Source organism: Syngnathus leptorhynchus, chromosome 8, assembly GCF_054491065.1.
Source record: "Syngnathus leptorhynchus isolate UIUO chromosome 8, UIUO_Slep, whole genome shotgun sequence".
NCBI classification, from domain to species: domain Eukaryota; kingdom Metazoa; phylum Chordata; class Actinopteri; order Syngnathiformes; family Syngnathidae; genus Syngnathus; species Syngnathus leptorhynchus.
The window spans coordinates 6,710,197-6,735,371 of NC_141202.1; the positions used below are offsets into that span (position 1 = coordinate 6,710,197).

The 25,175-nt window shown below is 38.8% G+C and overlaps 1 protein-coding gene across 6 annotated transcripts in view; it reads left to right on the plus strand.

Annotated features, from left to right (window-relative positions):
* The window catches only part of adgrb1a (adhesion G protein-coupled receptor B1a), a 59,790-nt gene that overhangs the window by 19,792 nt on the left and 14,823 nt on the right, over positions 1-25,175 (plus strand). For 3 of the 6 annotated variants that reach the window (XM_085918344.1, XM_085918347.1, XM_085918349.1), the window contains exons 4-23: positions 275-439; positions 714-878; positions 1,012-1,176; positions 1,255-1,419; positions 1,620-1,721; positions 1,811-1,917; positions 4,012-4,206; positions 4,632-4,700; positions 4,772-4,880; positions 5,422-5,565; positions 9,077-9,152; positions 11,142-11,244; positions 11,330-11,373; positions 13,366-13,492; positions 20,889-20,992; positions 21,589-21,691; positions 21,778-21,928; positions 22,009-22,078; positions 22,258-22,324; positions 22,798-22,883. In XM_085918344.1, coding sequence (XP_085774470.1) covers positions 275-439; positions 714-878; positions 1,012-1,176; positions 1,255-1,419; positions 1,620-1,721; positions 1,811-1,917; positions 4,012-4,206; positions 4,632-4,700; positions 4,772-4,880; positions 5,422-5,565; positions 9,077-9,152; positions 11,142-11,244; positions 11,330-11,373; positions 13,366-13,492; positions 20,889-20,992; positions 21,589-21,691; positions 21,778-21,928; positions 22,009-22,078; positions 22,258-22,324; positions 22,798-22,883 — 2,317 coding nt within the window. The remainder of the gene's footprint in view (positions 1-274; positions 440-713; positions 879-1,011; positions 1,177-1,254; positions 1,420-1,619; positions 1,722-1,810; positions 1,918-4,011; positions 4,207-4,631; positions 4,701-4,771; positions 4,881-5,421; positions 5,566-9,076; positions 9,153-11,141; positions 11,245-11,329; positions 11,374-13,365; positions 13,493-20,888; positions 20,993-21,588; positions 21,692-21,777; positions 21,929-22,008; positions 22,079-22,257; positions 22,325-22,797; positions 22,884-25,175) is intronic. The other 3 variants (XM_085918345.1, XM_085918346.1, XM_085918348.1) reach the window with 3 other exon arrangements.

Consider the following 25,175-nt stretch of genomic DNA (forward strand, 5'->3'; position numbering starts at 1 on the left):
TTGATTCCTATTCACATACTATACTAGACACTCTTAGCAGTTTGTTTTGAAAGGGGTCACTCTGAGGTTTGCTACGGAATTGGACATTCCGATATGTCGCTCGGGAAAATTTGCACGTTACAGGGGGCTGCTGTTTTGTACTATGGCAAGAAACCACCCTTCATCACACACGTCCTTCAGAGACTAGATCCTGCATGCTAATTAGTTTTGGCCCTCTCCTTTCCTCCTCCTCTTTTTTCTACTTCCCCATTCTTTACCCGCCCTTCCTCCTCAGTAGACTCAACCTCAGGTGAGGAGTGGTCAGCATGGAGTGTGTGTTCTGCTACATGTGGGGAGGGCTGGCAGAGTCGCACGCGTTTCTGTGTCTTCTCCTCGTACAGTACCCAATGTAGTGGGCCACTGCAAGAGCAGAGAACTTGCAATCCTGCTATTTGTCCAGGTAAGTTCCCCTTCCCTGTCCGTTTAGCTAACTCCCTTGCACTTGCCAAGCCCTCTCCTTGATGCTTTCTTGTCATTCGAGTAAACCCAGATTGTTACCCAGGAGACTATATGCCCTCAACGTAGATAGTTTGGGGCCTCAAGCGACAGAGAAAATCTTTCAATAACAAACATCGGATCGCAATTTATGATCATGGAAAAAGTTACAATGTATTTGATCATATTAATGTGGGTGTTATTGTATGTAAATCATACTGTAGCTCCTCTATTTGCAGTGGCCGGCGTGTGGGATGAATGGTCACCATGGAGCTTATGTTCATCAACATGTGGCAGAGGTTTAAGATCTCGAGTACGAACATGCACCCCTCCCCAGTTTGGAGGAGATCCCTGTGAGGGTCCAGAGAAACAGACTAAATTCTGTAATATAGCTCTCTGTCCAGGTGAGAAACACAATGCTTCTAAAATATCTAAGAATGACTTTGAAGTAAACTATATGGCACGGTGGGTGCCACCAAAACTTACTGAAAGACATTTTGTAAAATATTCTTATGCTTTACAAATGTCAATTCTCAGCGGATGGAGAGTGGAATGAGTGGTCAAGTTGGAGTTCCTGCTCATCTTCCTGCGCTAATGGGACCATGCAACGGACAAGAGAGTGTAACGGTCCCTCATTTGGAGGTTCTGAATGCAGAGGAGAGTGGCTGGAAACCGTTGACTGCTTCCTTGGGGAATGCCCTGGTAGGGGAGAGTCCACGATTAAGACCATGCATGCTGTACCCATTTGCAAAGGTTTTAACATTGCAAATATTCTTTCAGTCGATGGCAGATGGCAGCCATGGTCTTTGTGGTCAGGATGTTCCAAGACTTGTGGTGGGGGTAGCCAGCAGAGACACAGAATTTGTTATGGGCCCTTTTTTGGAGGACAGTCTTGCCCTGGAGAACGAGAAGAGATTCGACACTGCAATGAAAAAAGATGCCCGGGTAAATAGAATCTATCTGCGTGATGCTTTTGCAGTTGAATAACATTCAAGAAATGTGAAAAACTAAAATATTTAACCCTGTGTTAAAGAAACTGTTTCAAAACGATATCATTCATTAGTATCCATATTTTTCACTGGTAATGTGTATGTTTTTGTGATGCTATTCTATCAACAACTTGATTCATGTTTTGGTGTCATTAGAACCACATGAAATATGCATCGAGGACAACTACTCCAACGTTGTTTGGAAGATGACTCCTGCTGGCAATACAGCAGCAGTACGATGTCCTCCCAATGCGATGGGTTAGCGTCAGCCGCCGAGACACGTATAAAACATTGTTCCAAATATATGATGAGATTCTAAAACAATAGTTACTTCTGCCTAATTACAGGATTGATTTTGCGTCGATGCATCCTTGACGAGGAGGGTATTGCATACTGGGAGAACCCAACCTATATGAAGTGTATTTCTAATGACTATCGCAGCATACAGACTTTGGTGAGTTTCATATTTGCATTGTATATTTTGAAAACAGCTGAAGCTATAAGAGTTTCTATTATGCGCAAACAGCTGTGCCTACAAATTATGTCCAAGTAGAACATACTCTCCTGTGATTAAGTCAAATTTTAATTATACTTTAATTTAATTTATGGTAAATAGACTGCACTTATACTATATATATATATATATATATATATATATATATATATATATATATATATATATATACCCAAAGTGCTTTACAATACCTCATATTCAACCATTCACACATACATTCACACACCAACGGGAGGCTGCTGCCATGCAAAGCCACAAGTTTAGAATTGAGAGGCAAACACGACCACTGAGCCTATAGACCTAAAACATTGATCCTTGTCATAAAATTTAGACCATCAAGTCTTATTTGTAATCAAAGTATTTGTCTATTAGATTTTAGTACAAGTACATACTTAATGAATGCCGGGTTAACACAAAACATTCCCTTTCCATGTGTTTCCTATTAGAAAATATAAAATATTTTACACTCTCAACCGACCACATTGTGGGATTGTAAGAATCACCATCATTACAATGATTGATTGTGAAAAATATCCATGTTTTTTTTATTATCACATTTGTGTTTGTGTGTTTGTGATTGTTTCAGCAGGCAGGGATATGATCTCAGTGTTTTGGGGTTTGATATAAGACTGAGATTTGGCTCTATGTTCTGGCATAAACACAACACTGCCTGCTGCTCATAAATCTCATTTCACTTATCGTGTTTCCTTCCATCACTTTGACATTTTTCTTTTTATAACTGCACAGTGTAAAAAATATTAAAAATAATAAATATTACATGTTTGCCCTCACACAGTGACACTCTTGATTCAACTGTGTTATGCATTTGCTATTCCTGCTGATCAGTTGTCGTCATTGGACTCATGGGTAATTGGAGGCTATCCGAGGTAATGCGGGCAAGAGGCAGTATATTGGTCTCAGAAACATAAAGTACAAAAAAAAAAAAAGAAGCTACATTTACACCAATGGGCAATCAAGTATGGGTAATTAAGTTTTTGAGGCCTTAAGTATGTGTAATCAGCTCTGCTGGTCCATTGTTGGAAGTGGACAATAGCCTCTTTGGCTGCTTGCCGATTTGATGGGGGAGTGCAGAGTTTGGGCAGGCAGGGACCCAAGTCAGGGTTTTGGCATATGCTCTGGTCGAGAATCTTTTCTAAGACTTGTGAGTCGAAGCAAAATAGGCTAGGAAAAACTGTCCTAGTTTGTTCAGCTGGCTGTTGAGGCTTGACTCAAAATCAGGAGTCTGGCGAGGTTGAGTACAATGAGTTAGAAATCTCCACAGAAAGAATCAAGTTTCCTAAGGCAAACATGACTATTTATACACTTTAAGACACAAGGTGTAACCCAGTATGGCCATGGGGCTGCCAGTTTTTATTTATTTTTTTGCTGAGTGGACATTTTTATAATAGTGTCATGGCAAGGCTAATAAGGGTGACAATATGTGTTGTCATGTTCGCTGTCTCATTGATTTACCTGTTTGGTGAGTACCCACTTCTTAAAGGCGTCCAAGCCCCCAAACACACACACACACACACACACACACACACACACACACACACACACACACACACACACATACGCATTATACACACAGGTTGCAACTGTGTTACACCTACAGTACAGTACTGATTATATTCAATTGAAATTTGGCCTTTGTCTTGCTAACTGACTAAACTAACCCATTTTTAATATGGTCAGACTACATTCATCTAATAAGAATTTTAAAACAAAAGGCCTGCGTTATAATGGGACAAAACATTCGCTGTATCTATTTTTTTCTTTTACAAAATAAAAGTGATCAGTATAGATGGAGAACAGCTAGGGTGCACCCTGAATCTAAGCTGTGAGACACTAAGGACATTTAGAAATAAATAGTTGAGTGAAGTAAAGATTTCAAAGCAACAAACTTTGACAGTTAAGTTTGGCGATTCAACTACACATTTTAAGTTTACTTATATGAAAGTTAAATAATAATCTGGGAGTAATAATTACATTTTGTTGATATATTTCTAACAAAAAGTGTCTTTTTGCCAGACTCGAGATCATTTATCCAAAGCACAACGAGGCCTTATGGGTGATGGAGTCTCTGAAGTGATGACAAAACTGAGGGTGACTTCCAGTGATGGCACCAGCTACAGTGGTGATTTGCAGGCCATCCTGGATGTGCTGAAGAACATGACCGAGATCTTCAGAAGGGCATACTACAGTCCCAGCAGCGCTGACATGAGGGTGATTTATTTTTTGATGTTTTGTTTTCTTAAATAGCTTTTCTTCACTTACATGTTAATACATTCAATACAGTTCCATTCAACAAGATGTTGTCAAAATCAACTTAAGCTAAACACTAACTGCAACTGGGTTTCTCAAATTATAAATACAAATTAATATGGATTTCCCCCTGGCGATCAATAAAGTATCTATCTAGAACAATCACATTTTAATGAGTGGGGTAACATCAAGGCCAGGTTTAGGGCCTAAGTGATCGAAAAGATCTTAATAACAGTTTGCTTCAGCCTGATTTTTCTAAAACTGACATCTTATGATGTTTACTATACATACGTATATTACTAACATCACATAACATTTTTAAATTGATCAATTACTGATTTGTCAAATATTTTCCAAAATTCTGAAAAAAATGTTCCGTGTTTCAGAACTTTGTCCAGTCAGTCAGTAATCTACTAATGGAAGAAAATCGAGTCCGATGGGAAGAAGTGCAACTGGTAAACGTTATCTTTTTGATATTGCATAGAGTACACTAGAAAATAAATGTCACATGATGTGTGTTTTACAGCTGGGCCCAAACGTCAAAGAACTTTTCCGTCTGATTGAGGACTTTGTGGATGTCATTGGTCTGAGAATGAAAGATTTTCAAGACATGTATGAAGTCACTGATAACATAGGTAGGCCTTGACAGTTATTGATTTTCATTGTCATTCTGGTTCTGAATCATTTTGGGCTTGGCTGTTGGTCTATACCTGTTGCAAATAGATTAGACAGTTATTGTTTCTTTTTTGAAAACACTGACAACCAGCCCAACCAACCACCTAACTGAACATAAAGTCAGAGCATCATACTCAGCCACCACCTCTGGAGCAGCGCAAACCACGATATGCTTGGCGGAGCCTTTACTTAACAGAATCCCTAACACTCTATTCCGCATGGAGCGGACAGAGATCAGAAAGACTTGAGTAACCAAGCGGCATACTATGATTTATTTTTCGAAGTGCACAGCATCTCCTTAGCAAATAGTACATTCACTACTGCCATGCTGCTACCTGCAGAAACATTTTACACTCACTGCAAGACAGACAGAACAAACCATTATTTGCAGCTTTCCAACATTCCAATTCATACATTCTTTATCGGTCTGTTGTTTCAAGATGAAAATTTTAATCCAGGGAATTCCAATGTCATGTGTTAAGGTTGTCATTTTTGTTACAGTTTTAAGCGTCCACAAGCGCCCAGTGTTGAGTAACGCAGACATCAGCTTCCCAATGAAAGGCTGGAGGGGCATGGTGGATTGGGCCCGCAACACAGAAGATAGAGTCATCATCCCTAAACACATCCTTCTAACAGGCAAGCCAGGTTGAGTTCTGCACACACACTACACCAACTATATATAGGGTAATTGATTACTTGATTAATAATGGAGGCACAGCTCTACTGAGATAATTATTGCAATTATTGTTGGCTGCACCTCAGAAAGAAAGAAATAGGTCAGTTAAGTGAGAAACAAAAGCATAGTGAAAAGTAAGCTGTATCAATATTGATAGCCATAGGCTTAATTTACAGGCATGACACAAGAAACAGGTACTTGTTAAGAGGTCTTTTTCTGTCCTCTCCATGTTTGAAAACAATGTAACAATAATAAACAGACACGACAAGCACCAGGCTTGGCTGGCCAAATTACGTCGCTTAGAAAATGTAACATTGACGTTGGATGATCAATTTCTCTTGCCAAGACAGCAATGCACTGTGCAATGAGTCTCACACAAACAGAACAGTGTGCGTGTGTGAGCGCAATGCCACCTCCTCCTGAGAGAAGCAAATTTCAATACCTTGCAGTCACAAGTCTGCTGTGACCGGAAAACAGGTGCATTAACAGAAGACAGTGACAGAGACAGCTCAGGGACGTTTGTAACGAGAACTTGTAGCCTGAAGCAGTGAGTTTATGAACACACATCTGTGTCTGTAAAATTTATGACAATGACCTCTTTGTATTTAGATGCCTCTAGTCCAGTGCTTCTCAAAATTTTTATCAGTCTTATTTGAGACACGTTTTAGTGAAGGTCAAAATTGAAATAAAGGCAAGTCAAATAGATTGTATTCATAAACTGTAGCGCAAAAAAAAAAAAAAAAAGTATCAATGTACTCAGATGAGGGACCGGAAGTCTGCTTCTCAAAGATTAATGAAAATAAATTTAAACTCACATACCCTTATGACTGGCATTGAGGAAAGAAATCCAGTGTTGCATGTGCACCCTCATGATGTCAATGAATTAGCAACTTGCTTGTAATAATAGAAATACTGTATTAAAATGAAATGTCGTATTTTCCGGACTATAAACTGCTACTTTTTGCACAAATTTTAAACCCTGTGGTTTATAGTCCAGTGAGTCTTACCTATGGATTTTTCAAGATTTTGACTTCATGACTTTCATAGGGCAATGCTCAGTGTGACTCATATGGAGATGACATTACAAATTTAAATTTGCTAGTATTTCCAGATGGACCACAACTGGTTAACTGCTAATGGGATTATGTTTGGGAGCATCTGGGGACAATGACCAGACTGAGTGAGATGCGGAAAATGTTAGGACATTGGCCAGCTTGTCAGCACAAAGTTTTAGCACTTGTCCTACAACGTTGTCCGGGGGCTCTGCTTTCTGGAGTTGACCCCGTTTAAAATCATCTGTGTGGTCACACAGATTGATGGTTATAGCTGGCGGGGATGAAAATGGAGAGAGGTATTCATCCACATAGGTCCATTTTGCTGCTGACAGTGGCATCTGTGCCATGGAGGTAACTGCTTCAGCCTTCACTGATATTCTTGTGCTCACCCTGGGAGGCTGCTGTCTTGAAAATATCCCAGCCTATATGCCTGAGGCTATCCAACAGAGCTGAGGTTGCGCCTTCTGGCTGGAGCCGGATGTTTTTAATCACAGACCTGTTAGGCTTTCAGTGGCTCGTGTGTTGGTATTAACAAATAAGGTGGCCTGAATGACCGTGGTGGTGTTCATGTTTGTCTTTGTGATGTTTGTACAAATCAGTTGCCTTGTATTCTCTCTCCTGATTTTTAGTTTGAACGTGTAAGATCTTTCTTTCCCCACCGACTGGTCTTGATAAACCAGAATATGACATACCCGACAAAAATAAATAAATAAAAATAAGAAGTGAAGTGAGTGTAAAAGCCAAGATCAGGCAGGCTGAGTCACAGCTTGTCATGAAGTCCAATGTGGCCAGTTCCTAAATGAAGCTGATCTTCACTGACTGCTCCTACAGTGTGACTATTTTTCACATTCTATTAGACAACCCCAATTTATGGAAATATTGTGCATTTTACAGTCAAACTAAAAATTAAGCATGCAGAGCACTACTCAAACAAACCAACCTCATATTGAAGAAATTATTTGAGTCACTGATTTATGTTACCTCCAGGGAAGTTTTTCTTTGGACACAGACAATCTGGCATATATGCATTTCAGATACGTCGGACTAAATTTAGATGAATAGGAAACATAATACATAATCTCCTTTACACACAAAATGCACGACTCACTCGGTTCACCCCGGATGCCCACGAAAGCTCAGCTGTTGCCTCGGAGCTACATTCTCCGCCTGCAGCTTGGCATACCATGAAGCTGCCATGTAGTGTCGTAGTGGAGAGGAGCTGGATGTTTTCAGATGGCTCAGCAGATGGGAGTTGTTTTTTACCCTTGAAACATCTGCGGGAAATAAGTGTTCTTCTTGCCTGAGGTCTCTGTACCTGTGCCACATTTGAGCCGTCTGTCTGTCTGTCAGTCAGTCAGGGGTAGAAAGTTCACAAAATCCCCAGTTAAATATGCATCTTGGTTTTGTGCTCATGGTTTTCCGTTCGACGTGCTCATTCTTAGAAAAATCCATCTTGTATATTTCGATTAAAAGTGAAAACATGGTAGTCAAATGATCTTTTGTTCTATTTGTGCAAGTGGCATATACTAAGGATGGGAAAAACACAAATACTCTTCATTTGGGCAAAAGGTCCAATCAATTTGTGTAGCCAGTTGTTACCACTCATACTTACTTTATAATGGCTCTCTGCAAATATATCAACTTTGTGTTCAGTTTTACAAACCCAGATATTCACCCTGAGTACTTTTGTGGCTAAACTGAGACAAGGTCATTATTTCAATGTAAATACTTTTTGTGATGTTTTTTTTGGGTGGTTTCCTGTGATGTTTTTGCTCATGTAAAATAGGCATTTTGGAACCAGAAAAACTGGAGAACGTTGATCTAATCATTACTCTCCTTTAGAAAAAGTCACTACATAATATGATAAACATAGACCAGTGAGACGTTTCATAATTCATATCCAGGGATAGAGTGATGATGTTTATTATCTACCCGATAAGACATGGATGAGCTGAGCTCATGTATAAAGTAAGATCTTCTATCATTAGTCATGGACACAGTTCTCAACCTTTTGTGTCAAGAAACACCAACACGGTGGCTTTGAAATAAACAAGATGTACTCAATTAAAGATGCTGATCTTGACAAAGTTTCTATGACAATGAAAACCCCTCCATCATGAACATTGTGATTTCCAGTGTTTTGCGCTGAAGGTCTATAAAAACTGGTGGCCTGCTATTATCGACTTTTCAGCCTGTGAGTTTTTCAGCTTTATTTTGACTTTTGGAAACATTTTTGACTTTCGGTATATATTTAAAGGGATCTTGGCAACATACCTGATAAGAATGTGTCCAAGGGATTCTATCAAAGCAAGTAGGCAACATTTTAAACAAAGGCCACAGGTTCAAACAATGACTGTAATACTGAGATTTTAAATTGTGACCCTGACAGATTTTTTTTTTCTTTCCTTATCTCTCTGTTTCTCAGATTCAGATGACTCCTCGACGTTTGTAACAGGTATCATTCTGTACAGAAACTTGGGAAGTGTTCTGAATTTGCAGAGGTAAGACCACTGAATGAAAGTCTACTTCAAAGTTGTGTTGGACTCATTATTTTAAAATAGATTACATTTTGTAGAATTTTCGCACTATGGTTGGGCGGTATTCAAATATGACACAATTTTACAGTTATGTATATCATCACTCATTTCTTCGCATGTCTGTCTAGTATAGGCTGTACTTGTAGCCCAAATCCACGATCGAGGTTCATCTACCTTTTAACCAAGTTTGAAAGGGTTACTAATTACACTTTTGCTGCAAAAGGAGTACGTGAAGGCAGCTGAGATTTACTCAATATTGTGCAACAATGCAATAGTCGACAGTCAGTTATGTTGTCAGTCTTCTTTTTTTAATGATGAAATAGATATTTTGAGACAATATATTTCATATGTGCAGCAGTTCCATTGATGTCTATCCAATAAATAAACTGATTTGTAAAAAAAAAAAAAGTGCACACTGTGACAATTACATCTCCATCTGCCATCTGTTTAAGTCAGTGTTTGCATACGTCATGTTCAAGTACTTTTTAGTTGTAGAATGTATTCTGATTTTGTAGAAACATACAAAATTGTGAAAATTAAACCTTGAATCTCATCAGTCCTCCCATGTTTGTTTGCAGTCTTTGAACTGCTTTCATCTCGCTCAGCTCCTCTTCACACTGCCATTTCATTTCATTCTTATCTTTTTTCATTTTTTGCATTTGATTTGCCCCTCCAGCTAAATGAGATGAGTTTGAGGCAAGAGACTAGATGACATGAAAGATTAAAGTGACTGATTGTGTTTTGGACTGGTGAAAGGGTGATTTTGCTTTAAGCATACACTGATGATGTGCGGAATCAAAAAGGGGAGCAAGATTTCAACGTGTTTGGCCGTTCGGAATCGTTCGGCATACAACCCCCATTAGCAATTCATTTCCTTGTGATTGTCTCTTTCCTCATGATTGATAGATCCTATGAAAAATAGGAATCACAAATGGGGAAGAGGCTGTAAAATAAAATGGCATGAAATGCTATGAAACTATTGGGAAACAATCTGCCACGCTTCAAATGTTAGGAACAAAAAAAAAAATCAAGAAATCGGATTGCTTTACTTGGAACATAAACTCCTATACAAGCATACTAAGAGCTGTATTAAATTATGTCTTATACACTTAAAAATAATTGTGTTTGTTTGTTGCGGTTACCACCACAGTATTATATGGAGTACAGTGGTTTGTATTTTGGTTAGCTAATTTAGCGACATGAGAGGGGCAAAATCTAAAAGCTCAATATTATTGAGGTCAGTTCCACACAAACTACAACCGTGAGAAATGTAATGGAGCATACAGTGTTTTGCCTGCGGTGTTTTTTTTTAATTTGGCTTGGTGCACAAATGGTTGGCGCCCTCAAATTACGCTAAGCATCAATGAACATGCAAAAGTATAATTTTGCAGAGTATTTTTTTTTCTGACCTCATGGTTCCCTCATAATACTTACATTTTCAACAGACATTCAAAGTCCAAGAGATCATCTTTTGTCTGACTGGAATTATCTTCATTTATATACAATCATTATTATATAATTATTAAATGTACGTCCGACTACATCCTCTGCAAGGCGAGCTCTTGCAGTTTGCATGCCAATGTTGTGCACAGACCCCTAGCGTGTCTATTTCTGTTTCTACAATGTCAAGTCAGCATGTGCTTCGTCCATCCTGATTTTAATGCTAGTGATGCCGCCACAATTGCCTGGTAAAATTCATCGTTTCCTCTCACAATGACTAATGTCCCAACTGTAACTGTAAAGTCTGGTAAAATACCAAATGAAAGAAAACGATAAAAAACAACAAACAACAACCTCTGGCTGTTACTTGCGACCACACTAAATGCCAGACTTGCACTGGAAACAAAAATAAGGCCCACTGTGGCATCAGTGCAACAAATCTAGTGTTTTGTAAAATAATGTGATTGCCACAGTGACATTCCCTTGTCTTTTCTTCCTCTTTTCTCCCTGTAGAAATGGCACAGTACTCAACTCCAAGATTGTATCGGTCACCATAAAACCCACTCCTGCTTCTCTTTCTGCTCCAGTTACAGTTGAATTCTCTCACTTGTTAAACGTGAGTGACAAATCAGTGTTTCAGAGCAAGCCAACATGCAGTCAATGCCTTCTTATATCAATTTCACAATTATTTCATCTAACAGGGCACCATCAATCACACATGTATATCCTGGGATGAGAATGAGAGGTAAGATAAGTTTAAATATTTATTCAAACTAGTGAACTAGTTTTTAGCCTATATATTTTATTGTGCTTGTACAGTCAGTATAATCTGAATATGTTCGTTTTGCATTTGCTCATAAAAACTCCATTGTATTCTGGAGAGGCAGGACTTCATCACCAAGTCTTCTAGTTTCACTTTGTCAAGTAATGTTGCGGATCCATGAGGACACATTGACAAATTAAAATACCTCTGCCTGCAATTCAACTCTTTAGCCAAACAGTCAGTTAAAAAAAGAGGACCTGAATCTTTTAAGTCTCTTTCAAGAGATGACCAGAGATCTTCTGTCCGAATGATTTAAATCGGAACAGCCAAAATATTAGTTAAAATGATTTCAATCATTTTGAGGTACCATTGCAGGGCTCCAGACTACCTTGTTTTCTCTTGGAGCACAGTGGCCCCTAACTCAAAATTTTAAGGGCTAAGACTGTTAATTAGAGGTACCAAGTAAATATTCACATTTCCACAGATGTTACTTTTACTACTGATTAAGACATTAACGGTTTGTGCAGACTTTGGGCTCAATATTTATATCTTGCGGACAAACTGTTGTATCCTGAATTTTGTGCCCATGCAAGCCTTGATGCTCTTTTTTGGAAATTTGGTACATCTTTCTACCCCATGCTGGGAGATGTGGTGTACCAAGAGTGTTTCCTCAGACACGCCTGGCGCTCCTGCTAATTTGGTGGCTGAAATTAGACTAAACCTAATGCCTCCTGGAACCACATTTAAATAGATGCAGGTAGTTTAAAGTGATTTGGATGAATTTGATGGCAGTGCAAACAGGCTGGCTCTGAGCTCTGCGGACTGTACATTGGATGTTATCATATTTCATCTATAAACATCACAATAAGGTGTATCAAACCACCTGAATCATAGAAGAAGTGAGATAAATATGATTAAAAATAACTCATCCGAACAGAATTTCCTTTTTTTCGTCATGACCGTTTCCTCCTAGAACATGAGGTACATTGGTGAGAAATTGAACATAAGTCCTCAGTTACTCAATCGCTTCCAACAATAATTAAGTTGCTAGATGTTTTTATCTGGATGAGATAAATTCCCAAAATATTAGCATCACAAATGTTAACAATTTGTCCATCTGGAGCCGCTATTAGCACAGCAAATTACAAGGAAGAGGTTTTGCAGACACAGGCATCTGGTAGGCCTTACAGTATTTCCCTTGTTAAATTTAATTTGCTGGAAGATGTGCAAAAGTGTGAAACTAACATGAAAAAGAAATACAGTGTGATTTTACAGTTTCTGATCCTGCATAGCAAAGCAAATTGACTTCAAGGAACAGAGGTTTTTGCCCAATGACAAGATTTGGAACTTATGAATTATGTCAATCATTTAGCATCTCACCAAAATGTAATGGTAAGATGTAGTGGTAAGATCTTTACAGACCAATCACCCCACAATTCATATGCAATGTATTCTTTTGTACACATTGATTTGCACAAAATATTATCATATATGTAAATAACTTGTCCTCGGACAAGGTAAATAGAGATCCGTTTAAGCTACTTGAAGTGAAGTGAAAGTGTGACCCTTGACTTAAAACAACAAATGCAAAACAAATATTTTCAAAACACAATAGCCTATATTTTCACATGATGTAGTGTTTGTACATTTGGATAATTCCATTATAGGCATTTGCAAAATATAATTTTTATTATTTGATAGAGGGCAATGTCTTTGTTTGTTTGTTTGCATTTTGTTTTCGTTTTTGTTTCTCTTTTGGAAATAAACGTGTCCGCGCAGAAACCTGCAGCGCACCGCCTCAGAGCTTCCATATCACCGCATTCACGTTTCTTGCTGCGCCTTAGATTGCAAATAACGGAGATAAAGTGGATTAGGATGCTGGTGTATATCTCTGGGCTTCTGACTGCTTCCTTTGCCTTTTGCCATCTCTACTTTGACCGCATCGCCTCTTTTTGTGTGTGCGTGTCGATGTAGCTCCTCTCTGCTGGGATCCTGGTCTGCGAGGGGCTGCAAAACCGTTCTCGTCGATTCACACAGAACCAAATGCCTGTGTGACAGACTGTCCACCTTCGCCATTTTAGCACGACTTCATCCCGAAATGGTAAGTGTGAACCTCCCTTGATTTCGTCCAAAGAACGAGTCGCGGAGACTGTCTTAGTGCAGAGTAATGTCCACGCACCAGCCTTTTTTTTTTTTTTTTTTAAACCCAGGGCGTCATTGTCATTACATTATCAACAGATCCTCCCCCTCTCCCCATCTTTGTCACTATCTCTCTGCCTCGCCAAACCAAAGCATGCTGCGTAAAAAGAAAGAATTAACCAGCTTGCTGACCATAAGTAGCTATTATTTACGTCATCAACATAAGATGCGCTTGTGTTTGGGCCGGGGGAGGGGGGCGGCGATTCGCAGTCTTATATGTTGACCACAGGTTATATTTATAAATATTTGAACCTCATTTGCACTGTACATGTTTTTGGTCCATATTTGGTCCATGTTCGTGACTCTATAATATTCTGCATGGTCACCCCCGCAGAATTAAGATGAAGTGCTAAAACAGTTAATTTAATGTATTGCTCAGTCTTGAAACAACACAGTTCCTTCAGAATGTGACTGCAGTCGGACACAGCCAGGCAGAATTGTGTCATCGTGGGCAAACAGCTTCCCAAAAATCACTACTTTAATGTGGACAGTCTTCACATATTGCTATTAGTTATTATTAGACTGTAATTGCTTTAAAAGCTTCCTGTTCGCTGGTTACCCTGGTAACAGCATGGTTTCCCATAAAGAAGTAGGAAGGCATGCTGCAATTTAGACCTCGGCCAATACAACTCAAGAAGAAGGCAGAGTGAATAGACCAGCAACATTTGAGTATATGTTCTCATGTGTTAGAATGGCCATCATTTTAAATCATGACTATAGTCTAAATTTAAGCACGATGAATTAATAATATAAGATACAGTGGAGCCTCGGTTTTCGACCACAATCCGTTCCAGAAGGCTGTTCGAGAAGTGAATCGTTTGAATTCCGTATCATGTTTTTGCATTACAAATAATGGTAAAGAATAATCAGTTCCAAGAAAAAAAAAAACGCTTTTCTAAAGCATTTTTTTTCATTTGCGGATTTTTGTCCGATCGCGCAATTGCATTGCACCGCCGAACGCGCAACCGTAGCGCGTCGCCGACCACGCAACTGCACCGCGCTGGTCGCATTATTGTGACAGAGCGGCCGCTGAAATTTAGAAAATATTTTTAAAGTCCTGATGTATTTTCCAAAATTGAAGTGGACCTCAGTGCGCAGGAAGTTTATTTTTGTCCGATCGCGCAACTGCAGCGCACAGCCGAACGCGCAACCGTAGCGCGCCGCTGACCGCGCACCTGCACTGCGCTGTTCGCACTATTGTGACAGAGTGGTCGCTAAAACTTAGAAAAAAAATTAAAAGTCCCAATGGACTTTCCAAAATTTAAACGGACCTCAGTGCGCAGGGAGCTTAATTTTGTCCGAGCGCGCAACCGCCCACAGCGCGCCGGGCGCTCACTGTCGCATTGCTTTAGGAGCGTCTTTGTGTTTTAGGATGCTTTACTGCTCCCACTTGCTTGCTTTGGAGGCATGATTAGAGTTGATGATGCAATCATCAGAGTAACGAGAACATAATAACGGAGTCAGTTGGCATGCGGGTCCTCTCGGCTCATCTCGCGAGGTTCGACAACCAAATTTCCTCCGACATCCGAAGCAAAAAAATCCCGAATTTTTTGTTCGAATACCGATTTGTTCGAGAACCGGGATGTTCGAAAACCGAGGCTCCACTGTACTTGTGTATGAGCTTGAACCATACTCATACAATTGCAGGTTATATTTTCTGTATGAAAAAAAGGTAATTAGTATGATTTTATTTTGCTTGAAAATACAAGACAAAATGCATCAAGTGTATATGATTTGTAGTTGATGCTATATGATAGTGGCAAGTATCTATGGTGTTGACTAGTGATGCTTAAAATGTGTCCACATAAGGGTTTTTCTGGTAGCATGGTACATTATGATTAAATATTGTTGTAGGAATTTGTGTTGAGCAAATTGTTCCACAGTTTTGTTGTTGATGAGGTCTTATTCCAATAAGTAATAATTACGTGAATTACAATCAAAACACAACTTCCCAAAGGAAAAATATTGTTCAAAATATCTGTTAGAATTTTTTTTTCTTGTCCAGGAATGTGCCAGTTGTACGTGCATATTGTCATGCAGTGCTGTTTACATCCATGCTCCAGTTCAAAGAGTGCCATATATGTATGCTTACTTGCAGAAGATACTGCATCTTTGATAGTTGCATTCACCTTGATTCGTTGTTCATACAGGGCTAAGTGTAGCAAACTAATACTCTCTTGAAGTGCCTGTATTACACTTGACCAACCTTTATGTCTACTTTATTTCGGCTCATTATTGCCATTAGAGACGTTATTGTTTGTACCTGTGACTTCATGGCAATGCCAAGTGTCTGAGCCGGCGAGATTTCTGAGCTAGCAAGTCCAAGACATGGAGGTCCTTTACTTCTGCACCATGCATCCATCCAGAGGTGTTTAATCTGGTTTGTACAATACAATCTTATTGAAGGCGATGCACTGAGGCAACTGGTCATTAATTTGAACAAAGGCACACCTTGGTTTGCCATGCGTATGTATGTGGGTGCCTGTGCAAGCAGATTCTTTGTATGGGCATGTGGCAGATGAGTACTCAGCAATTTTGCTGCAGTCAAAACACGCTTTTGTGCTCAAGATTCCTTATTACATGCTTGTAATTGTCGTGCAAATCTAAAAACATGCTTCCATTAGCAAATGTCAAGTAAAGAAATGTGTACCAGCAAATACAATTGAACAAACTTGCAAGTACGTTTGAATATTTGGAAATACGTTCCAACGTACTTGCAGGTATGTGAAAGAAGAGTTGTGCAATGTATTAACATCGGTGCTAATAATAAATAAAAATGTATTTTATCGCCATTTTCTGCACGGCTCTGTCAGAACTGCCACCAAGCAGTATAATTTGGTCCAGTATTCTTGTTTTACCTGGTTTATTGTTCTTTGTCAGAGGTATACTGGAATATTACGACTATTAGTACTGATTAGTACCACTCTGTTGTACTATTCTGTTTGATTACTGGCCAGTGGAACATTTCAGTGTAGTATTGGTAGTGTAGAGCTAGCCACTTTGCAATTTCTTCCTTCTGATGAAGAAAATCGAATGAAAGAACAAATTAACCCTGGATTAAATTGGTATTGTGACTTTTTTTATCTGCATTTTTTTAATGCAGTCATTCCTTTACTGTTGATTGCCTTCAACTTTGTAAACTCGCTGCTCTGGTCAAATATGATGGGTAGGCAAACTCCCCCTCTTCCCTCTGCTGTTGATGGCCTCTGTGCAATCTATTTTTTATTTTTTTTATATCCATGGGCCCCATGCCAATGATCTGCTGTGAATTTCTTACTAGTTTCTAAATGGCCCAGCCAGTCTGTCTGTAACTAGCCTCCTACGGCCCCAGAATAATAAACACCTTCACTCCTTTTTTCACTTGTACTTTCGATCTTCTTTTGTACCCCTCAGTCATTTTCCCCTCTGATGCCGCATTACATTTCCACTTCCCTTTTTTACAGCATACATAACCTATTACTCTCTTGCTGTTATTTCTCATGCCTTTTTGCTCAGCCCAAATTTGCTGCAGGCATTTTAGATTAAAAAAGGAGAGTGAAAGAAAACATGCACAGCATTTTAAGAGAAGAGCTTTGGAGCCTTGGCTTAGTACAACGAGAATTGTGTGTGTGAATATGCGCGTGTGTGTGTGTGTGTGTGTGTGTGTGTGTGTGTGTGTGTGTGTGTGTGTGTGTGTGTGTGTGTGTGTGTGTGTGTGTGTGTGTGTGTGTGTGCGCGCGCATGTTCAATGGTTGATGTATTGATTTGGATCTTTTTGGTAATTTGGAATATGTTTTTTGGGGGGCTTAGTAACAATAGTGGTGAAAAACACTATAACCAATCACAGATTTGATCAGAAGATGAAGCAACACATCTATTTAAATAACTTGAATGTTTAATCTGTGCTAAATTTAGGTTCCACAGCATATTTTCTTCCTAAATCACTGGCTCAGCCCAGGGGCATAGGTCGTCATTTGAGGCAAACAATTTGTGACCTCAAGCTGAAGCTAACTTGGGTTCTGCAGCAGTACAACAATCCAAAACACAACAGAAAACTCAACTTTTCTAGGAGGGAAAGAAGGAACGAATGAATGAATACGGTTTTAGAGCGGCGGCACAGTGAACTGTACGTCTGCCTCACAGTGCAGAGGTGGTGCGTTTGAGTTCAGCTCTGGCCTTCCTGTTCCATGTTCTCCCCACAACTGTGTAGGTGTCTTCCAGGTACTCCCATTTCCTCCTAAAACATGCATGGTGGGTCGATTGACCATTGCCCATAGGTGTGATGGTGAGTGCGAATGGTTGTTCGTCTTTGTGTGTCCTGCAATGGGCTGGCAACTATTCAGGGTGTCCCCCACCTACTGCCCGAAGTCAAGTAGGATTGGCTCCAGCATGCCCGCGACACCCATGGGGACAAGCGGTAGAGAAAATGGATGGATGGTTTTAGAGTAGCCTTGTCAAATTTGTATTTGATTAAAATGCTGTGACATGACCTTAAAATGCTATTTATAGTTGAAAAATTCTCCAGTGCTGCTGAATTAAAGCAATTCTGCAAGGGAGAATAGACTAAAATATCTCATCAGAGATTTGAAAGACTCATTGTCAGTTACATAAAGTGCCGAGGGTGGCCCAAGGAGTTATTAGGGCCTGATCAGCAGACGCTATTATGAAGCTGGCTGCCTTCTCCACCACTGGGTCTAGTAAGTTTTCCAGGCGAAACCCTATGTAAACGATGCAAAAAAGTATTTTGTCAGACTTTGAGAATAGTGCTTTCATGGCACTGAAAATTGTTGAGGAACCAAAACAGCGTAGCAAGCTGTCAATTGTGAATAAAGAAAAAATTGTGGCAACATCTTTCACTGTCATTGTCCATGTGACCACTGAAGTCCCCCAGCAGAAGTAGGAGCACACTACATCATGCCCTCCAGGGATTCTACAATGGATGTATACACTGAGCTCCTGGTTGGACCATAGGCACGAACAACGGTCAGGACCTGTCCCCTCACCCGAGGTAGAGAAAGGCTACCCTCTCATCCACCATGGTGAACTTAAATCTACAGGCACCAAGCCGAATAGGCTCTTGGTGACCCATGTCCGGGCGAGGGAAAACACTGCTCAAAATAAGTCTCATCATAGGGATCAGAGCCATGCTGTGTGGTCCCTCATCTTGGCTTCTCTTTCACTCTGTAGTTGCCTCCGATTAGAGGTGACAAGCAGGTCTACTGAAAGCGCCCCACTTTGATTCCTGTCTGTTGGGGTTAATAGACTTATGTCCTTGCTGTGGATCATCAATAATGAACACAATGTTCAAATAAAAGAGTATCCTCATGTGCATTTGGAATATTTTTGATAATTGAATGCCTGGATGGATGGACAGTACTTAAATGCTGTATCACAATATGGAGAATACAGTTCATTGATACTTGTGCGTGCATGTTATGAGCTCAAACATGAGTTGAATAGGGAGCAATCACAACCCCACTTTACTGCCAAGTGAAAACAGGGCTAAACAAGGCACCTCTCTTCTGGTGATGTGCCCCAAAAGCAAACAACACTGAAGCACTCCATATGAAAAGGGCAAATAGAAAATAAATAACTCATGTAGTTCTATATTGCTGCACTTCTAAAATAACATGGGCGGGGGTAGGGTATTGAGTGTAGACCAATAAATATTATATTTTTCATTTAAACATGTGAAGTATCAAAACTACCCACAACTGCAACTGCTTTGCAGCAGAAGTTAAGCAGCAGCACAAGCTAAGCTTGCCACATTCTTATTCATAAAAATATTTATAAAGATATTTGCTAGACATTCACAAACATTTTTGATTGCTGCCATCAAAGTTTCAAAATTTCTATGCGACAAGAAAAAACTGTTAATATTTGCATGATAGACATCTTTATTAGGGCTGTCCACTATTTGTGAATGTTGCAGCTTTGGGACCAAAGCAAGGTTCATTGTGTATTCATATAATTCATATAGTGCCAAAAAAAAATGATTTTCATGCTATGCAAGACCTCTATCAAGAAAGCAAGTGAAAACTCTCAACAGACATGTTTCCATTTCACTGCACACATAATGCTTTTCTCCCCCATTTACTTTTAGAGAAGGAAGTGACTGCAGTGCAGATTAATCAGAGGGATTTAATTAACTTGGCCCCAACACACACATCAAACTAGCAGACAAGACAGGCAATAAACTCAGCCAATTATCTCTTGCAAAAGCTAAGGGTTGATGTCCTAGAATAGGCTGGATAGCTTTTAGGGTTAAAAAAATCTGACTTGCAACATGTTTACTCATAGTCTCCTCACACCTGACCAAGGAAATTTCTGAACATGTCACAGTGGACTATTTGAGTGCGTCATCATCTTCAATATTAATTCACCATTTCCAGTTGGAGTGTTCATGCGATCTGTGAGAGGCAAATAAGGGAATGTGTGCATATAGTGGTGCGTGGCTGTGTCGAGCAAATATGGATATATGGTATATAGGCAAGCAAAAATAAGCATCTTGAGTTTAATGAGCATGGGAATTAAGTGCAAAAGTCATCTCTGCATTGCGACACCTGTCACTGTTTGTTTGACTAACAATCCACACCATCGCTGGAAACAAAGACATCACCCATGTCACCTAAATGCGTAAACACTCGGGTTTCCAAAGGCTGCATAGTTACAGTCTTATGTGCACTATTCCTGGATGCAAACAAATTACAGGACAAATACACAGCTCTAATCTGGGCCCTACACACAGTATCACACATTACGTCTTCCTTTGAAACAATTGGGCATTTCTTTAATATTTCCACAAAACTGTTTGCCACTAATGCTGTAGACAATTGAGATGCTATTTTGCAAACTTCAAACTTGTACTTTTGAGGATGCAGTAGGAAACTATTAAAAACCCTTGCAGGCAAAGGGAGAGTAGGTATTCACTCTGCTGTCTATGAAGACCAACAATGCTGCACATAGTACAAAAGACACACACACACACACACACAAAATTGTCGCTCTACAATTATAACTGCTCGATATAATAGTTCCAGCTATAAATTCACAATATAATGCTGTAATGCAACTTGCACATGGACAAGTCATCTGATATCAGCTTCATCATAGGTTGCAGTATATATATATAAAATATATGATTTATTTATTTATTTATTTATTTATTTATTTATTTATTTATTTATTTTTAAAACATTTCATCCTTGTGTTAACACTACTTTTTGGGCACACAGTTTTTGTGGTGTATGAGCTGCAGTATGAGATTAGTTCCTTTACTTTAAATAATAACACGTTTTCTGTGTTCTTTCTTTTTTCAGAACATGGATAAGACACAGCTCCCATCTGTGACGCTAATTGTGGGATGTGGAGTGTCTTCTCTAACATTGTTGCTACTCATCATCATCTATGTGTCAGTCTGGAGGTGAGAAAAAATGTTGCATGAATATCAATAAAGGGGAACTTAACCTAACATGCCAAAACCTTGTTATATTTTAAATCACATCTCAAAGCAATGTGTGACCAATATGAGGAGGAAATGCCAGACTTGTGCTTGTCACTGGGTCTTCAATGTGCTTCTGCGGCTTGTGATTGTTTACTGAATAAATTGTTAACTGCCAATATGTTGTTTCTTCAAACTTCAGTCATCCAATCTGTAACTCCAAACAAATCCATAACAGGAAAGTAGGCAGTTTATCATTGTCAAATATTTGACAGGGTTTTATTCTGAGTACTCACATAGGTACTCATTTCTGCTGCTCATTGGTTAAATGAAATGTGGCACTATTCAGAAAGCTAATACACATTTTTCAACCGTATAAAATGTATTGCTGAAAAGTCACAAACGGAAATAACCAATCAACCAAACACAAATCGTCTTTTCTTTTCTTTTTGTGCTGCACATATAAAACAAATTATACAACAGATTTACAAAGGAAACTATTACTACATACACAAAACAGTGTGAAACAATTTTGAAGCAGGATTATAATTTCAATGTTTCCTCTCATTTTCCTGCAGATATATTCGGTCTGAACGATCTGTCATACTTATCAACTTCTGCCTCTCAATCATTTCCTCCAACGCCCTAATTCTTATTGGACAGACCCAAACAAGAAATAAGGTAAGTCCCACAGTTTGTTTTGAACTTGAAATCAAGAAAGCCAGTATGATCACAGTTCCATATCCCTTTCTTTATTGCTCTTCCAGGTCCTATGCACTGTCATCGCTGCATTTCTTCACTTTTTTTTCCTGTCATCATTCTGTTGGGTCCTGACGGAGGCATGGCAGTCATACATGGCAGTGACGGGTCGTCTACGGAATCGAATAATACGCAAGCGTTTTCTCTGTCTTGGCTGGGGTTAGTCTTATCATCCCTTGTTTCTATTTGAATCATTTTCGTAATCTGCTCCATTCTAATATCCCTTTTGTCTCTCCTAGGTCTCCCTGCCCTTGTTGTTGCAATCTCAGTGGGTTTTACCAAGGCAAAAGGCTATGGAACACCAAGCTAGTAAGAATGGTTTTCTGTAGATGATCTATTGTGTCCTGTATTATTTGACCTTTAATGTTGCTCTGAGAATATTGAGTATGGTTTCATGTTGTTATTGCTTTTTCAATATATGTATATTTTAATTCGCATTTTCCAGTTGTATATGATACTATGCATGTCTCCCTGCTCCTCTCTTGTAGCTGCTGGTTATCTCTGGAAGGAGGTCTTCTCTATGCATTTGTTGGACCAGCTGCCGCTGTTGTCTTGGTATTCTTTCTTCTCTCTCTGTGCTGCTTGCCTTTAACCAGTACTGTATCTTGCTCATTTGCAGTTATTTTGTCAATGGTTTGACTTGACTTGTTGACATGCAAAAAATAACTACTAAATAAATAAGAAAGGAATGTTGCGATGCATCCACGCAGAAAATTAACAGCTTAATTCAATTGCAAAACATTTAAATACAACATCAATGCACAATTTAACAAATGAACGTTAATTTCATCTTTCATAGAGTTCTATTTTCAGTAAATTCCTGTAGAATAGTTTTCAACAAATGATATTGTTTTGAAATCACAAACAGTTTATTAAGCTTCTGGAGTAAGTATAACCAAGTGTAGTGTTCGATTATTTCATGTATTCTGCAGTCATCATCATTATCGGATATGATCAGAGTATTTCTGCATGCTGTCAAAAAGGAAAATGTCTTTCATGTATTAATTGTATGCCTCTTCTTTTGGCAGGTTAACATGGTTATTGGGATTCTCGTTTTTAACAAACTGGTGTCCAAAGACGGCATTACTGATATGAAACTAAAGGAGAGGGCGGGGTATGCCTTATACCACACTTTTACACTGTCACCTATAACCAGCCTGGTGGTGTAGCTCACAAAGGGAATTGCTGAGCCTGATTCATCAACATGTTCCTAAGAGCTACATTTGCCCTTCAAAGGGTTTCTGAAATAGTGGGGATTTATGATGAGTTATTATTGAACATCATCATTTCAATGATGAAATATGATATTTAAAATCGATCTAATATTATAATGTGATAAATGTTCGATTGTAAACCGCTAAAATGTGTGTGAGTATACCATGGAGTCAAATTGTACATTGGTGAATATCATATTCCTATTGAAAAGTGCAAATGTGTTCTCAGAAACGGTTGGTGAATGAAGCCCATTTTCTTTGGATCGAACATTTCAAATTAATTCCAAAATGATCCTGAATTGGTGCCATGGAAATACAATGTAATTAAAGTAATGGATCATGAGACCACCAAAGTACTGTATTATGTAAAAAAAAAAAAAGGCACAAAAGGTGAAGAGTTCCATCTGGTTATCGGTACTGCTCTGAAGATGCTTTAGAAGTAGCCAACTGTTTTGTGGGTTGTTCTGTGATAGTAGTGATTAATTCCATCTGTTTTTCTTCTCATCTCTTTCTAGTAAGGGTAAGCAGGGCTTCATAAAAACCTTCAAAGAAAATTTGAATTTATAACCATTTAGTGGGAAATAAGTAACTATATTTTGGACCACTAAATCAAAATAATGAGTATCCCAAATAAATACTGACACGTGTGGCGAGTAAGAACAACAGACAAACAACAATAGTAGTTCTTGCTTTAAAATATCAGGCTGATAGTCCTAACAATTTTAGACATACATTTACGTTGTATCGGCCTGGTGAATCGTATTAACATGCACATTATCCAAATCTCATAAATGACCCAACTATTTCTATACATGTAGGCCTACATACATTGGACATTATTATCACTGGTGTTGGGCCAAATCCTCATATGTCACAATTTAGTACATTTAATATTTGTTTCCACAAATTTATATAATTGGTCATTCCACAGATGTGGGTGTTATTTTTACAAATTATTGACAAGTTGTCAGTGTTGAAAATGGCTTGCTTACTTTGAAGATGAAAAATGAACATGCTGTTTTTAGGTACTCCAGATAATTTTGATTTTGGAGGTACCACATACAGGACGCTATGTCTTAATATGTTCGTTAAATGTGCACACTGCAATCCAACAGAAATGATGAAAAATAAAAGGAAATGAGTTGTATTAGTTGAATACCAAGTGGTGACTTATAATAGTTGGACATACTGTCACAAATATCCACGTTCTTTGAGATTGTAAAACATCATATTGCATTGAAAACTTAAATAATTTCAGGAAACGTGCACCCTGCTCTCCTTTACATGGCAGTCTATTATGTCCACATGAGCATTGTTGGTACATTCAAATACTTTACTCAGTGATCTCTTTTTTTTAACTGGATCTGTCGTTGCTGTCTGAAATGTCATTTTTGAGTTTGCACAGAATCCCTCCTCTCTCTCACTCAGGGCTTCTTAATCAGGAACACATCAGCCTATGACTGGGGCATTGGTTGCCCATCTCATTCTCTTCTTAAAGTGTTGGTTCTAGTCCTGCCTATTACCACTTCTGGTGAATAAGAATGTAAACACCCCTAGTTCACTTAATATTAGAATTTCTGTCTCCTTATCGTGTAAATCATCCCATGTTAGCTACGTAGAACATAGTAACATGAATTCTTCTATGTCTGGTTAGTCACATCTATAGTGCTTGTAGAGGCTTATAAATTGGCAGTGTTAACTATAGTTGAGGGGCATATTCAGATCTGAAATATAATAATTTGATAGATGCATTGCTTATGGTATATTTGGTAGTTTATAACTTTGAAAGTAGCTCATTAAGGGAACTATTTTTCTCGTGCACAGCTCCAGATGAACTTCATTCATTCATTCATTCATTCATTCATTCATTCATTCATTCATTCATTCATACATTCATTCATTCATTCATTCATTCATTCCCAGCCTTTGTTCTATACTTGGTTGATGCATCTTTTGTGACAACCACAGCCTCAAGTCTTTTGTAATATGATGCCACAAGCTTGGTCTGCCTCTCTTTTGCAGTTTCCTTTTTAGAGCGTCTCACAAGTTCCATCAGATTGGATGGGAATCATCATTGCACAACACGAATTCAAGTGTGGGCTCTTGGCCGTTTAGTCATTCACAGATCTCTCCTGAAGTCACTTCTTTGATATTTTAACTCTAGTCACTGCTATTCTTAAGAATCATGTCCC